The sequence below is a fragment of the Sphaeramia orbicularis genome, chromosome 15, assembly GCF_902148855.1.
Source record: "Sphaeramia orbicularis chromosome 15, fSphaOr1.1, whole genome shotgun sequence".
NCBI classification, from domain to species: Eukaryota; Metazoa; Chordata; class Actinopteri; order Kurtiformes; family Apogonidae; genus Sphaeramia; species Sphaeramia orbicularis.
Window position 1 is genome coordinate 50,897,085 of NC_043971.1, and position 15,815 is coordinate 50,912,899.

At 41.4% G+C, this 15,815-nt stretch overlaps 1 protein-coding gene across 1 annotated transcript in view; it reads left to right on the forward strand.

Moving 5' to 3' along the window:
* LOC115433831 (signal-induced proliferation-associated 1-like protein 2) overlaps window positions 1–15,815 on the forward strand; it is a 120,587-nt gene that overhangs the window by 90,536 nt on the left and 14,236 nt on the right. Inside the window, exons 15-17 of the mRNA XM_030155373.1 lie at window positions 1,535–1,765; window positions 5,360–5,413; window positions 8,313–8,448. Coding sequence (XP_030011233.1) covers window positions 1,535–1,765; window positions 5,360–5,413; window positions 8,313–8,448 — 421 coding nt within the window. The remainder of the gene's footprint in view (window positions 1–1,534; window positions 1,766–5,359; window positions 5,414–8,312; window positions 8,449–15,815) is intronic.

Below are 15,815 nucleotides of genomic sequence, written 5' to 3' on the forward strand. Positions count from 1 at the left end.
GTCAGCCTGATGTTCCTTCCTCCTCTTTTGGGGGGTTTGCTTGTGGACTCATTGATTTCCTGCTGATGAAGTTCTCGCCCTTTCGCTGCTCGGAGCCAAATATTGGATGTGCTGTACGTGGGCATGAGCACTGGTTACCACGCCAACATGTGAGAGGCGGGATTAGAGAAGCACCGCTGGCTGTAGGCTGACCTTTTCACCCCGCCCACCCTCGGCGCTGACCTACTGCCTGACTCATCCAGCTGTGATGAAGCCCATGGTCGGGGCTGCTGTCAGAGCAGAGCACCGGGGGGGGGGTTCATCACACCGCCATCCAAAACCCGGCTCCATGCAGGGGGTGGGGGGGTCAGCGGTATCTGGGAAACTGCAGCTCTATTTGTGCCGTACAGGATTATGTTTCCACAGTCTGTTGAGATCACTGACCCGTTTGGATGCCGCCTCAGCTGTCGCCTCCAGGAGGATCCGGAGCGGCGCCATCACCTTGACCGCTCCCATCTTCGCCGCCGTCTCCGTAAGTCCGTGACACCCGCTGTCCTCTGAACAAACAGGGAAGCAGCGGGACCACATTGAGCGGGTGTGGCCCAGATGGTCATGAATATGGAGGCGGTGGATGTGGATCCTCTGGCGAAGCCCACCACCCCCCCAGGTCTCCCAGGTCTCCCACGGCGACGCCAACACGTTCTGTGTCTGCTGAAAGTTTTCCAACATGGAAACCTGGCGCCGCCGTCGGACCAGTTGTTCCTCCATCCGTCCAAGACGTTAATGAAAAAACCGTCCAAGTCATATTTACTGATGGAGTGACTGTCCAGTACCGGAGCTTCAACAGTTAAATTTAATAAGAAATGAGGAGATGCCATCATCATCATCAACATCTTCATCTTCATCCTGCGTTTTCATGAAAACATCAGAAAAAATCAGACAGTTCATCCTTATTATGTGTAGAATGAACTGAAACCTCAGATATGAATGAACCTGTAACAGAACACGTGTGCTGGTGAACGCTGGTTTATTCGTTGGTTGTCTTCGAGCCACAGGATGGAGCGGTCGTGGTCATCCACGGCAACTGTCGGATGATTATCTGTTGTGACGTAGAAGGATGAGGTTAAAAGGAACGAGCAGAGGTTGGTTTGAGTCATCGTCACTGATGCTCTAGGAGATGCAGCTTCATCATTTCCCCTCATCGTTCTGTTCCAGCCTCTTCATCGCTGCTCTTTTATTTCTGTTTGTTATGATTTATGCTTTTGTTCATTGGTCAATCTTCCTCTTACAGCCCCGCCCACTGGATGGATGGGAAATTAGAGAAGAATCTCAATAAATACAGACAAAATACAAGTGAAACAAAAGAAAAATCCAACAATCTACAGGAGAAGTGACCCCCGTTACCCACTCGTTGATGTGGGTGTGTTCAGCTGTAGTTTGTCTGTATTGACCTTCAACCCAACAGACTTCTGGGTAATGTGGGCTGTAACAGGACAGACATTCATTGTGTTTCTTTTCAGTTACGTTGTGTTTGTGTTTTTTTTTAACTGGTCAGCGGTTCTCATCATTCGGGCAGTCCTCTGGCTCGCGGCGCCAGGTACTGCGTGTCCGCCGACTCCTCCAAGGTCTACACCATCCCCCAGACCAGCAGTTCGGGGGCGGGGCCGGGGGCGGGGCCTGACTCTGAGCCCTGCGGACAGACGCGGCCGCCGCCCGCCTCTGTGCAGACGACTGGCGACGACGACACCCATAGCAACGAGGAACCTCCCAGTCTATCAGAGTGTGGGTGAGTGTGGACAAGACGCGAGGCCGTCGCCGTCGCCGACAGATACGATGAAACACTAACAACACGCGGTAGTTAAGGGCGGTTTAGTTCAACGTGACGCGTTTCAGGTTGAACGGCTTCATCACAGACTGGACGACATCATCATCATCCTGTAGATAATGTTCATTCAACTGCCTGTTCCATCAAACTGCAACAAAATAAACAATAAAATACATGTAATTATTAAACAAAATGTAAAATTAAAAAATATATTAAATTAATTCTCCCCACATTGTACCTGACTAATGACTAGAATGTACTTTAAAATCAGACATTTCAAATTTCAGATTCTAGAGCCAAACTGTGTTTTAAATAAATTTTTTCCCATCAGTCATCTGTCATATTTTAGGTCAAATCCACATTTAAGTGTCGTCCCCAGGTGCACTCAGTCCTGTTACCCCCCCGAAAAAAAAAAAAAAAAAAAAAAAAAAAACACAGTGGAACATTCCATAGCAGGAAGTGACATCTGGGTCTAGTTGTGATTTAGTTGGTTCTTGAAGAATAGAAGCAGGAGTGAGTGACTTCATGTATTTGTGGATGTTTTACGTGAATATTATTTGGACTCGTGCTGTTCATCTGATTTTTTTTTTTCAGTTGAATGGACTTATTTTAACTGTTTAACATCAGGTTTTTATTGTGAATATGTTCCACCACAATCCAATCGTTGTGTAAAATTTACTTCAGCAGGTGGAAGACTTCTTTGGTCCCTTTGACGCTCTTCCACACTGTTCTCTGGCATGTTGAATTTATGTCTCATTCCCCCCTATGTAGTGGAGCTTCGTCAAGTAAATGCACACAGAGTCAAGTCAAAATTGGAGATCGAGCAGAATTGGAGCTGCATGAAGTGTTTATTCATGCATAAAATAAACACTGAGTTAAAATCTGCAGAAACAACTGACTTCACTGTGGGAGACCACTTTTATATTATCAAAAGTAGATTGGGTTTAGCTACTAACCATACCCATTTTTTAAATCATATTTTGAACATTAATCTAGTCACGTTGGAAACCCCCCTTTTTAGCTCGTCTCCGATAGGGTATGGTCTTTTTGGTGTCTGTCAGGATTGGTCAAAACATATACATATGCAACTAATTCCCAGTATTAGTTTATCATATATTTTTATATAACTATTTCCCAGAATATGTAAATTATTTCGTAGAATGTCCAAAATTTCCACTCGTGTACTTCTTTTGTATTTGCAGTTTTGTGTGATACACCAGTTGCGCTATGCGTGAAAAACCACCTCTTGCCAGCACAAAAACTTTGAATCAAAAGTAAGAATTTTGGTGAAATTGTCATTTTTCCATTAAGTGAATTTTTATGCTCAAGTTATAGTTGCGCAATTTGAGGGACAATGGAAAAGCGACCAGTGTCATCACATTTAGGAGACAGTGAGGGAACTAGTGTAGATGCTTTTAAACCTGTTTTTAAATGACTTATGGGTGACGGTAACAGGACTGAACAACACTAATAATCCAATAAAAGAACCTTTGAACCATTACACATTTTAGAGATAAAAGACATTTGTTTTAACAAACAAAATGGCTCATAAATAAATGATTATTTTTATAAGTTTCAAGTAAAATTCTGTATAAAAAAAAATCACTTCTAATCCCTAAGAAAGTGGGACAGAGACAACCAGAAGTGTATTATCCTCACTGAACCTTGTTTTGATGGGGAATGTTTTTGTTTTTTTTTTAAAATATGTACACTGTGAGGAATATGGAACAGTTTAATGTGACTGGAAGATGTTGTGTCTCTTATGCTTCAATAAAAACAAAACATACAAAACAAAACCAAAGAAAAATTCTATATAAAAAGAAGTATAACATGCAGTAAAAAAGTGGAAACGAGGACATTTTGTGCATTTTCTTGTTATTTAACAGGATCAAACTAATTAAAAGAATGTTTGACTAATGTAGATGTCGAATATTCACAACCATTATGAATTGTTTGTAGATGATGAGAATAAACTGAAAAAAACGAACCATTCTAGCCTTTAGTTTTTGATTTGACTTAATTAAATTCGACTTTAAAGACATCAAATCCCATGTTGTTGAATCTGGTGTTGGTTTTGGATCCATGACGGTGGTTCTGATCTAAAGTGACACCGTGATGGTTTTGTAGTCCAGCTCTGTTTAGTTCTGGGTCTGTTCCTGGTTTTCCTGGACCGTGTGTTGGTCCGGTTTCCAGACCCCCCCCCCCCCCCCCCCCCCCCCCCCCCCCCCCCGCCCATCAGCTCAGTCGTGTCGGTGCAGCCGTAGACGGACACAGTGGGCACATGTCACTACTGGTTATTGATCAGCGGCGTGAAGTGGCGTCCCCGCAGACCCACCGCCTCTGATTGGCTGTGATTGGCTCGAGTTCTACCAGATCAGCATCTCTGCGGTCAGACGTAGAATCACACCCGATAGAACGGAAACGCAGAGGACGAGAGGCCTTCAGGGACATCATGGACAAATGAACACTGGGTTAAAGAGACTGACAGGCAAATGCACGACACGTTCACTGAAAGGGTTTGGGTGTGTGTGTGTATTTGTGTGTCAACTTTAGCATCTGTATGTTTGTGTTGTGTGTGTGTTGTGTGTCTGAAGTTGTCAGTGTGTGTGTTGTGCGCTGGTACAGTCCCTGTATGTGTGTATGTGTGTGTTGTGTGTTGTGTGTCTGTGGTTGTCAGTCTGTGTGTTGTGCGCTGGTATAGTCCCTGTCTGTGTGTGTGTGTGTGTCTGTGTGTTTGTTTTGTGTGTATGTTGTGTGTCTGTGGTTGTCGGTCTGTGTGTTGTGCGCTGGTACAGTCCCCGTCTGTGTGTGTGTGTGTGTGTGTAATTGAATTGAAGCTGTGAATGGTCCACTTAAGGCCTGTGTGATGGATGGTGTGTGTTACCGTGGCCTTATTGAGACTCTCTCTAATCCAGTTAGCGTCTGCTGTTTGTTTAGATTCTTCTTACATAACTGGGCCTCGTGATGAACGATCTCATATCAGACGCTCATATTCTTCCAACATAATGAAGTTTCTCTTCCTGCTTCTGTAAAGTTTTCTCATTTTCACTAACGCTGTGTAACCATCACTCTAACCTCCGGCTTTTCTTCTTCTTCCTCCTCCTCCTACTACTGCGATTATGACTTCTTCTTCTTCTTCTTCTTCTCCTTCTTCTTCTTCTCCCTCTTCTTCTCCTTCTTCTTCTCCTTCTTCTTCTTCTTCTCCTTCTTCTTCTCCTTCTTCTGCTTCTCCTTCTCCTCCTTCTTCTTCTCCTTCTTCTTCTTCTCCCTCTTCTTCTCCTTGTTCTCCTTCTTCTTCTTCTTCTTCTTCTCCCTCTTCTTCTCCTTCTCCTTCTTCTCCTTTTTCTTCTCCTTCTTCTCCCTCTTCTCCTCCTCCTTCTTCTCCTTCTACCTCTTCTTCTTCTACTTCTTCTCCTTTTTCTTCTTCTCCCTCTTCTCCTCCTTCTTCTTCTCCTTCTTCTTCTTCTTCTTCTCCTCCTCCTTCTTCTTCCTCTTCTTCTTCTCCTTCTTCTTCTCCTCCATCTTCTTCTTCCTCTTTTTTTCATCCTGGTCCAGAGGAGCTGAGAGCTTGTTATCCTTCCTTCTCAAAATGCTGTCAGAACGTTCAAGGTACAAGTCAGTCAACATCAACCCCGTGGCCCTGATCTGACCCAGACCCCCCCCCCCCCCCTCCTCCCCCCACGCCTTCCCCACCTCTGTCCAAGGCCACTACCCATAATCCTCTGTCAAGGCATGTCTGAGGCACTGCTCCTGCCATGAAGCATGCTGGGAAGGGAGAGGAACCGGCTGTGCATCGGTGGCTGTGACATTTCTGCAGCGTTTTCCAGCAGGTCCGACGGCGACACGCTAACATCCTGTAACCCCCCCCACACACACAGCCCCTGTCCACCACCAAACATGGATGCTTTTATGTCCATAGGTTACATTAAATAGACGACTTTAAACAGGTTAAAAAATTCAACACAAGAATCAACCAGGAATTTGAGTGACTTCTCAGGATGTGTATTTTCCAAAAAGAAGAAGAGAATATGAAGCGATAGAATCATAAATAAGTCAGATAAACAGTTAGGTTTGATATTTACAGCTACACCATGGTTTTTAAGTTCCATCCGTCCATTAAACTGCTTTATATTCACACTTTTCTCCCCTTAGTCTGACTCCTGTGGGATGTGAATGACAGTAACACTTAAACCCATAAACACCGACAGGTTAAATCTAAAAACATCCACAGAAAAACTGCATTTCATACTCAGAAACAGGTTTATTACCAGGTATATATAGGTAACAAACAGATAAAAAGAGAAGAAGTCAAAATAGCAAGTAATAAAGGTAGAAGAAATAAAGACAAGACTTAAATACAAAGAACCAATAAGCCTCATAGGATTAATTACATCAGTGGTGTCAAACTCATTTTAGTTCAGTTCCACATTCAGCTAAATTTGATCTGCAGTGGGCCGAACTAGTCAAATAATAACATAATAATATAGAAATAATGTCAACTCCAAACTTTTTTCTATATTTTACAGTGAAAAATTTAAAATTAAACAATGAAAATGTTGACATCTACAAACTATCCTTTCAAACAATGTGAATTACTTGAACAAACTGAAAGAATAAGTATAATTTTAACAATACTCTGCCTCAATTTATCGTTTACACATGTTCATTATAACTTACAGATCACAGTGGATCTACAAATACACAAAACATTTGGTATCAGGCAGAATATTGTTAAAATTGCACTTACTTTTCTTAACACATTTCAGGTTCGTCACATTTATTCAGGTTATTCACATTTTTTGTGAAATTATACTTTGTTTTAGTGTAAATGCATGAAAATATTTCCATTTACAAAGAGAAACATTTGGAGTTGTGAGTATTTATAGATTATTATGATAGAATTTTACTGGTCTGACCCACTGGAGATTGAATTGGTCTGCATGTGGAATCTGAACTAAAATGAGTGTTAATTTCTTAAAATCTATTTTTGCATTTCAGAAATTCATCCCAAGGGCCAGACTGGACCCTTTGGCGGGCCGGATTTGGCCCCCGGGCCGCATGTTTGACACCTGTCATTTACAACCTTATAATGAAGAATGTAAAGGAAATATTTATATAATAACTGACCAACTTCAATTTAAGCTCAAACAAACATGATGAAAATTAAATATTGTCACTAGATTGAAGACTTTAAACCCTAGAAAATAGTGTTTGTTGGTTGTGAACATAAAAAACTGAGGAATAAACCTTCACTTCAGGATGTTTTTGCACATTTCAGCTTCATCCTGGTTTTTATTTGACGTCTCAGGTCAAATCGGACTGTGAATAGATCTGTGTGACGATGCGTTTGTGGGTCCGTCCAGTCCTTTAACCACAGTAAGCCCAGCGTTAACTCCTCCTCTGCTCTTTCAGAGTCGGGATGCATCTGGCGGGTTTCGCTGCCCTCCTCTATGTATTTAAGGATCTGTTGCCATGGCACCCATGGCTGAAAACGGGGCATCTCTGAGCGTGGCGTCTCTAGGTAACGGCTGCAGCCCGCCGCAGCCTTTGTCTCCTCCCGCCGCTGTTGACACCTGCCAACACAGAGGAGTCACAGCCGCCGGTTGCCACTGCACCGCCACCGTACGACCCTGAAAACACCATCACATGATCCCTGAAAATGCCAGCCAGCACCACCTGAAACCAAACCTCCCTCTGTGGCCCCTCCCCCTCCAATCCTTCACAGTCTGACAACTCCTGACCCTCTGTCCCTGTTTTCTGCCTCATTGTGCTGACAGTGTCGTTTCTTTAACAACAGGAAAAACACAGGGTTCCCACCGCCACAGACAGACAGGGAGGGACAGTCTACAGCATTATCTGGATTCAACCCACAGTTTAAAACAAGAAGAAAATAGTAGAAAAGATGTAACAACATATGATTAAATAAAAATGACCAAGACCATCTGACCTAAAGGTGAAACAAGAAGAACAACAGTTGATGGTGTTTTTGTGAACGTGGGCTGTAAACAGACATGAAATAGATCATTGTGGATTAAGGATTCACCTTTAACCTGAATTCTATCTGTAAGGAAAATCACAAAACAGGAAACTAAACCTGTCACATTTAGACCCTGATGAGTCAACCTGGCTCTTATTGGACTGAAAACACTGGATCCAATCTGTAGAAATTAATTTAAGTGCTTAATATTTGGAGTGAAAATCTAAATAATTGGCTGTTAGAGGCAGAAAATGTTCCTGATGCGTTAAATACAGTATTTATCAGGTTGTGATTGTGTCGTTTCTGTTTAGTCCATTAAATCTCATTGTTTTGTGTATAAAGTGTTGAAGTGTGGGAACCCTGGGTTAGCAGAGGACACTTCCTGTCTGACTTCCCTGTGACGCTCACATGCACCTGAAGGCGTCGTGTGAGGCTGGATGAAGCCCAGCTGTGGCCGCTCACGCCTCGGTTACAGGATGAGATTTGCACACATTCCTGACTGCTGTGCTTTGCCCTGTGTTTGGTCTGCAGGCAGCTGTATGCACAGGAGGCCTGCAGGCTTCAGGCTGCAGAACGAGAAGGGAAAACACTGCAGAGACTTTCAAAGGAGGAATACCTTAAAATGATGCTTCCTGACAGTCCTCCGGGAGAAGACCGGAACCGCAAGGTGAGAACCCACTGACTCACACTAATGTGCATGATGAGCATCTGCAGCCTTTACTGCTTCAGCCTACTGTTGGTTCTGGAATAATCTGCAGCGTGATACACTGGCTAAAGGTAAATAAAATGACTAAAGGTCTGTGATGAACAGTGTTTATGAGAAAGTACAACTGAACCTACGGAGGAGGAGGAGGAGGATGAAGAGCTTTTTTATGATCTTGGCATCGTTGAGGATGAATTTAATTCCATGTTCCTATAGATTCTGTGGATGACAAGTTCAGGATGTGAAGCTCTGAGGCTTTTATCAAATGAAACCGTTGTGTAAATGTTAAATAAATCACAGTCACTTCACACATCCTCCTGTCAGTGTTCTGGAACAAAAACCTGATGAAGACCTGGAAGGACTTTAATGTCAGCAATCTGCTCCTGATGGGCTAATGCTAATGGTAATGCTAAGTGTATTATGGGTAAAATACAGAGACTGAATTTCTCAACAGTGATAATAAATAAAGTTAAAAACATTTAAACCTTCATTGAATCATGAAAATCCAGAGGATTATGGGACAAAATTTCACATTAAAACAATATGCACTAACACCAGATAATCTTAGCATTCCGCTCTTTCTTAGCTAACATGACAGTTTCCTATTCTTACATGATGTGGAAGAACAGATGTGAATTAAACCTGAAATATAAAACCATCCTACTTTCTTTAAATCTGACGAAACACATGAAACACTTTTTGGATGTAAATTGTATTAAATTTACAGGTGTTGCTGTAGCATAATGTCATGTAGCTAACGCTGCTAAAAACCAGAACATTTACAGGTCAGTGAAAAGGCTAAATATTGTACACTTAAGGTATTTAAGTGTGTTTTTTCTTACAGGCTTAAATAGATATGTGTTGTAATGTTATTCCAGTATTAATTCATCCCTTCCATGTGTTTCATGTCCCACCATTAAACCGCAACGGTAGCTAGGAGGTGAATGCTAATGTTAGCTAACTGCTTCACATTAACTGCTAGTTGTTTTTTAATTTTATTTCCATTTCACTGTTAATTTTCATTTCACCAGTTCATCAGTGAAGTGGTAAAACGACAACAACCCATCGATTTCCTGCGTTAATATGACTTTAACAGGACATGATATGTTTTTCACCTCTGAATTTGGTCCAACTGAAGGATCCTGAGCCGTTTGGTTTGTCTGAAGCTCATACGTTGAGTTAATGTGTAGGTTCATGTTGGTTCTGCTCTGTTCTGCAGAAAGCCTCTCTGTTATTTAAAATGAAACTTATACGATGTTAAGGCATGTGTTCGCTGGTAAAAAAAAAAAAAAAAAAAAAACAGGAAGGTGGTTGTTGAGTCCCATTAAACACCACAAAGGAAGAACAGCTGTGGGTTTGTTTTGTGAGACCGACAGCGAGGTCGGACTGTTGGAGAAAATAACACTGGAGTCCAAAGAACATCTGCGTCATCATTTCTGAAGTTCTACTCTCCTGTTCCTGAGTTTGTAAAGTAAAACAGGGTCAGCGGCGTTCCCAGAAGTCTCAGCTCTGTGGACTCCACTGGATGATGCTCTGTTTTCTGTGGAACTTGAACACTTATAGCAGTGTTTTTCAACCTTGGGGTCACCTGGAATTCAAATGAGGTCGCCTGAAATTTCTAATAATTGATTAAAAAAAAAAATTACTAATAAAAATATGTTTTAATGATTCAGTATATATTTCATTATAATTAAAACAGCACGCACTTTTCCTAATAACAACCCAGTTCAAATAAAATGCAGCATATAATATCTGAGAGGGCATATCTTGATTGACCTGATCGTGTGACTACATGTGTTACTACGCCTCAACCTGCCGGACCCAGAAACCGGACCGAACAGAGAATATGAATGTTTAGAATACATTACGTAGACTAAATGTCATCGAAAATTAACTTTTTTTGCAACATAGTATAGCAAACTATTAGAAGATCAAAAACAAATTAATTTGGCAAAAAAAAAAAGACAAATTTTTGGAGTCATAAGCCAAAAAAGGTTGAAACCACTGATTTATAAACTCGTACATTAATGAAAATAATCCCAGTGATTCACCAGCTCTGCCCTCAGCCTGGGTTTTCTATTCTCCTCTTATTTTATTATGTCCAGGATGGTTGTGGACGCTGACCTTCACAGCATCGTACAGCGTAAGGGGGCGGAGCTACATACAAACAAAGATGATATTTGATTGCGCAGTTTTTCTGTTTTGATAAAATAACATTTGAATTTACTGAGTTTTAAAGAACATCTACACGATCAGTAAATAAATATAGGAAAATACAGGATTTACATGAAAAAATACAAAATGCAGAGGATAATATTACAATAAATTGTAATAAATCACTTAGAAATAGTTAAATATATAAAAAAAAAAATTTGAGTCACCACAAAAACAGTTGTGGTTGTTATAGGGTTATTATTGTATTTTTCTGGTGTTTTTTGACGCTGAAGCTGCTCCTCGTTCATTCATGTCCTTGTTCATTTGTTCATCATCTGTTTCACAAAAAATTAATTCAAAACACTATTGTTTAAATGAATGAGATAACACGAGTGAATAATAACTGATGATGTTGAGTCAGAACCTCGATGAGCCCAGAACCAGGTCAGCTGACCTCCAGTTCTTCGGTTTCAGTCGTCATCGACCGCCGCTCAGCGTTCCTTTAATTTAATTTCCATGGCTCTGAGTTTGCTCAGTGGGGATGTCATGGATTAAAGGCAGGAAGTGGCGGGGAGTGCATCGATGTTTGATGTTCCCCGTCCTCCAGACTCTATTAATTGCATCTTCAGTTCCCTCCCTGTGCCTGTGCCCGACCTCGCCCCCATCCCCCGTCCATTATCTACCAGGAAGGGGCCCTGGAGACACAAACGGGTTATTTTTGGACGCTGCTCATTCAACACAAATGCACTTCGTCCCTGGAGAACAGAGGCTCCTCGCCGAGGCCCGGACAGAGACCACTACCCTCCGTCACATGACCACAATGCCCAGGCAGAGGCCGGCCCCTGTTCGTCACATGACCACCTGCCCCGATAAGGTTGTCTCGTTATACGATCTGTAAGGTTTGAGGGCGGCAGCTTGTTCAGCAAGTGGACAGCGCCATCATTTCAAAACAGTGGCTTTTATTTCCCACTGATAAAGAAAACCCTGAATGCCTCAGACGTTCACAACATCAACACCGTCAAGGAACAGATTCTGTTAAAGTCAAATTCACAGGATCAAACATCAACATACAGAAAAGGACGAAGCAGGAAGATACGCCCACATGAGCCCAGTGAACACAAACCATTATCACAGTCCAATTATGGAATGACGGACGGAAACACAGTCCACGTGTCTGTGGTCTAATGTTGGATCTGTTCGGTCATCAGTCAGACGGTCAGCTCAAGGTCAACGCCACGTCCTCCATCTTTGTGCAGGTGCAGATGGCGTGTCAGAAACAGGACCGCTGTGTATCTGACATCAACAGGAAGGAGTTTCAGAGGATCCTCCACTGCATTCCACCTGTGGAGCTCTGGGAAAGAAGAACAACGATGAAGAAGAGGCTGTTCACACCCACAGAGGGGTTTCAGAGACCAGGTCCAGACCAGAGCCCAGGTCCAGAGCTGAGGTCCAGACCAGCACCGAGGGCCAGACTAGAGACCAGATCCAGACCAGAGACCAGGTCCACACCAGTGTCCATTTCATTGTCATGAAATCAACAGAGTCTAGTTTTGTTTTTTCTTATGGGTATTTGTTATAAATTGGATATAGTTTATTTTTGATAAGTATATTACTGCTAAGAAATGGACAGTTTATTTTTTTGCGCATTATTGTTATGGAATGGACAGTTTATTTTTGTTTTTAAAATGTGTATTGTTGTCATGAAAAGGACAGGGTTTATTTGTGTTTCTGATATATGCACTATTACTGCTACGAAAAGGACAGAGTTTACTTTAATGTGAAATGCTGCTGCAGAATGGACAGTCTATCCTTGATATGTACAGCAATTTAGTGTTTTGTGTAGGAATTTAGGGTCAGTAGAAGGTGTGTGTGTGTGTGTGGGGGGGGGGGGTTCTAAGTTAAACTTCATCCCACTCCTTTTCAAATGTTGGACTTTCTTTTATATAATCCTTTTGTTTGGTTTTAATGCAAATTCGAAATAAATAAACAAACAAAACACAACTATATGACAAAATGTTTGACTCGACTCCATTTGAAAGTTTGAAGTTCAAACATGATCAAACTAAACCCTTCAGTGTTAAATCAGTGTTCTTCAGTGTTTTCCGTTTCCTCTGATGCAGTCGAGGCGTTCGGCTGTGAATAGGTTTCACGGTTTGTCTATAATCCATCGATCACCCTCAGGTCTGATTAGTGCCTTCTTTTCTGGTTGATGTTGTGTCAGATTCTGTTCTGAGGCTTGTTTGATGCAGATTTAATAAAAGCCTGTGAAAACACTGCGCTATGTTGGGGTGGTGTGCATGGAGGCGGGGCTTAACCCTGTTCTGTCTGTGAATGACAGAGCAGTAAATCCTGTCTCCAGTTGTGTTCAGGACTTTCATCTGTCCGACCTCAGACTGCCGGCATGTCGTGTTTGTGCAGCTTTTCCCTCCTCAACGTCTCTGCGTTTGGTAAATGGTCGCTGTGGCGTTTGTGGGGGGGTTGCTCTTTGAAATGGAGACGTGTGGGTGTCACCAACCCACGGTCGGTTCCAGCTGCCGTTACCCATGAGCACCGGGGCCTGCGTGGCTGCGGCTGCTCTGATGTCGGCCCCTCTGTGTGTCGGGTTGGGTCGGTCGCTGTGGTTTCATGTGTTTAAACAGCAGATCCGTGGTGAAACTTTAGCACCAGTGGAATCCTGGGTAATTGGGCTCAGCTCAGCGGGCTTCACTTCAGGACAGAGCTGAAGTCAGGATGGTCCTATGGGGAAGGAAAGTGTCCAAATATTCACATGTAGAAGACAGATCTGTGTTCATATTAGTACAAAATACATATGTGTAAACTGTTGAATGAGTTCAGTCGAACATAAAATAGTATGTTTGCCACAATGAATATATAATATGGGGTGTTTACATGCAATTGAGTGTGTGCTGGGAGGAGAAAATGTAAATACATTCATTTAGCACACGCAAAGTGATTTATCAAACCACAAAATAATTTTACTGATAGAAACTGAGTCTATATTTAACACGTCTGAAAGGGAGGAGCAAACGGTTAATGCGTAATTGTGCACACATGGAAATGGTTATTGTCGTAAAAAGGAGACATCAAAATGATGAAACGAGACACAGAGAATGCATTTTACACCCTCGTGAACATTTTTGGAATGATTCTTTTCCACTTGATCTGACAATTGTGATTAAAAATTCACACCAACATTAGTCTACAGTGGGACTAAATTATGTGCACCTGACAGTCAATCCAACAACAATTTGGACGTCTTCCTATCTCATATATTTGGACATCCTTCTATCTCATATATTTGGACATCCTCCTATCTCATATATTTGGACATCCTTCTATCTCATATATTTGGACATCCTCCTATCTCATATATTTGGACATCCTTCTATCTCATATATTTGGACATCCTCCTATCTCATATATTTGGACATCCTCCTATCTCATATATTTGGACATCCTTCTATCTCATATATTTGGACATCCTCCTATCTCATATATTTGGACATCCTCCTATCTCATATATTTGGACATCCTCCTATCTCATATATTTGGACATCCTTCTATCTCATATATTTGGACATCCTTCTATCTCATATATTTGGACATCCTTCTATCTCATATATTTGGACATCCTCCTATCTCATATATTTGGACATCCTTCTATCTCATATATTTGGACATCCTCCTATCTCATATATTTGGACATCCTCCTATCTCATATATTTGGACATCCTTCTATCTCATATATTTGGACATCCTCCTATCTCATATATTTGGACATCCTCCTATCTCATATATTTGGACATCCTTCTATCTCATATATTTGGACATCCTCCTATCTCATATATTTGGACATCCTTCTATCTCATATATTTGGACATCCTTCTATCTCATATATTTGGACATCCTTCTATCTCATATATTTGGACATCCTCCTATCTCATATATTTGGACGTCTTCCTAACCCCATACGTTGGGCTCAGCTCGGTGGACTTCCCTTCAGGACGAAGATGAACTCACTGCGCCTCGACCTCGGCTTCACTTCGCATTAGTCACAGCATTGTCAGACTCACATTCTATAGGAACGGCAAACGCTGCTGAAGCGTGGACGGCGGCTTTGTATGGTTTAGAACGTATGACGCAGAACCATAAAGAACCCTGCATCCAGTTCCACCATGTTCTATTCATCTGTGAGGAACTGGACCCAGTTTTAACACTGGAGGAAAAAGGAACAGGCGCACAGACTGAACAGGAACAGTAGTGATGAAGTGGTCTGTTTCAGATCAGACACTGTTACTATGAAGAGATGGAATTTATATCTGATATTCTATTATAGTTTATCTTTTATACTTTATTTATTCTTATTCTGTTTTCACCTCCTTTTTAATTAAATTGCATTTAAACAGCAAGAGGAGAGAGAATCAGTGTGTGTTCAATGTCAAGGAATAAATCTTTGAATGTTGAATCTTTAAAAGTTTGTATTCATTTTAACACTGTTTTGTACTTAATGGGTTTTATGAGCTGCGTCATATGAAAACCACATAAATCACACCTGTTTTCAGCAGTGACAACACTTTTTAAGAGTTAAGGAAGATAATCTGAAAATCCACACATGAAGGAAACTGTTAATCCTTCAGTTTGTCACAAACTACAGTGGATGAAAAAGATGATATTTTCAGAGGATGTACTGACAGTTTTTTTCACAAATGGAAACCCTTTATTTCTTATTTTACAAACTTAGAGGTATTGCCCCATTGAATGTGTGCCTGTTGTTGTACTTTATACTATATAAGTAACTATTACTTTGTACTGGTCAGGATGAGCAGGGGTGGGGCAGGGTTTGGGGTGGGGGGGTTATTTATTTCATTATACATTACACTGGTCAACAACAAATTTATTGTTTAAGTTTTTTGAGCTGATTTAGGATAATTTTGGTGTGCTGAATCCAAAAATCACATTAATTTTGCTCAATCAGGTCAACTTTCTGAACTATGCTACATATTGGCTTTTTAACATTTTTGCTTACATTTATGGGCATTTTCACATCATATGATACAAAATTCTTTCATATTTCTTGCAATAAACGAGTTCTGAAGATTTTACTTTTGCCAATTTATGATTAATGGTTTTTTTAATATTACAGGTGAATGAAATGGCTTCGACTAGAAGATCTTGCA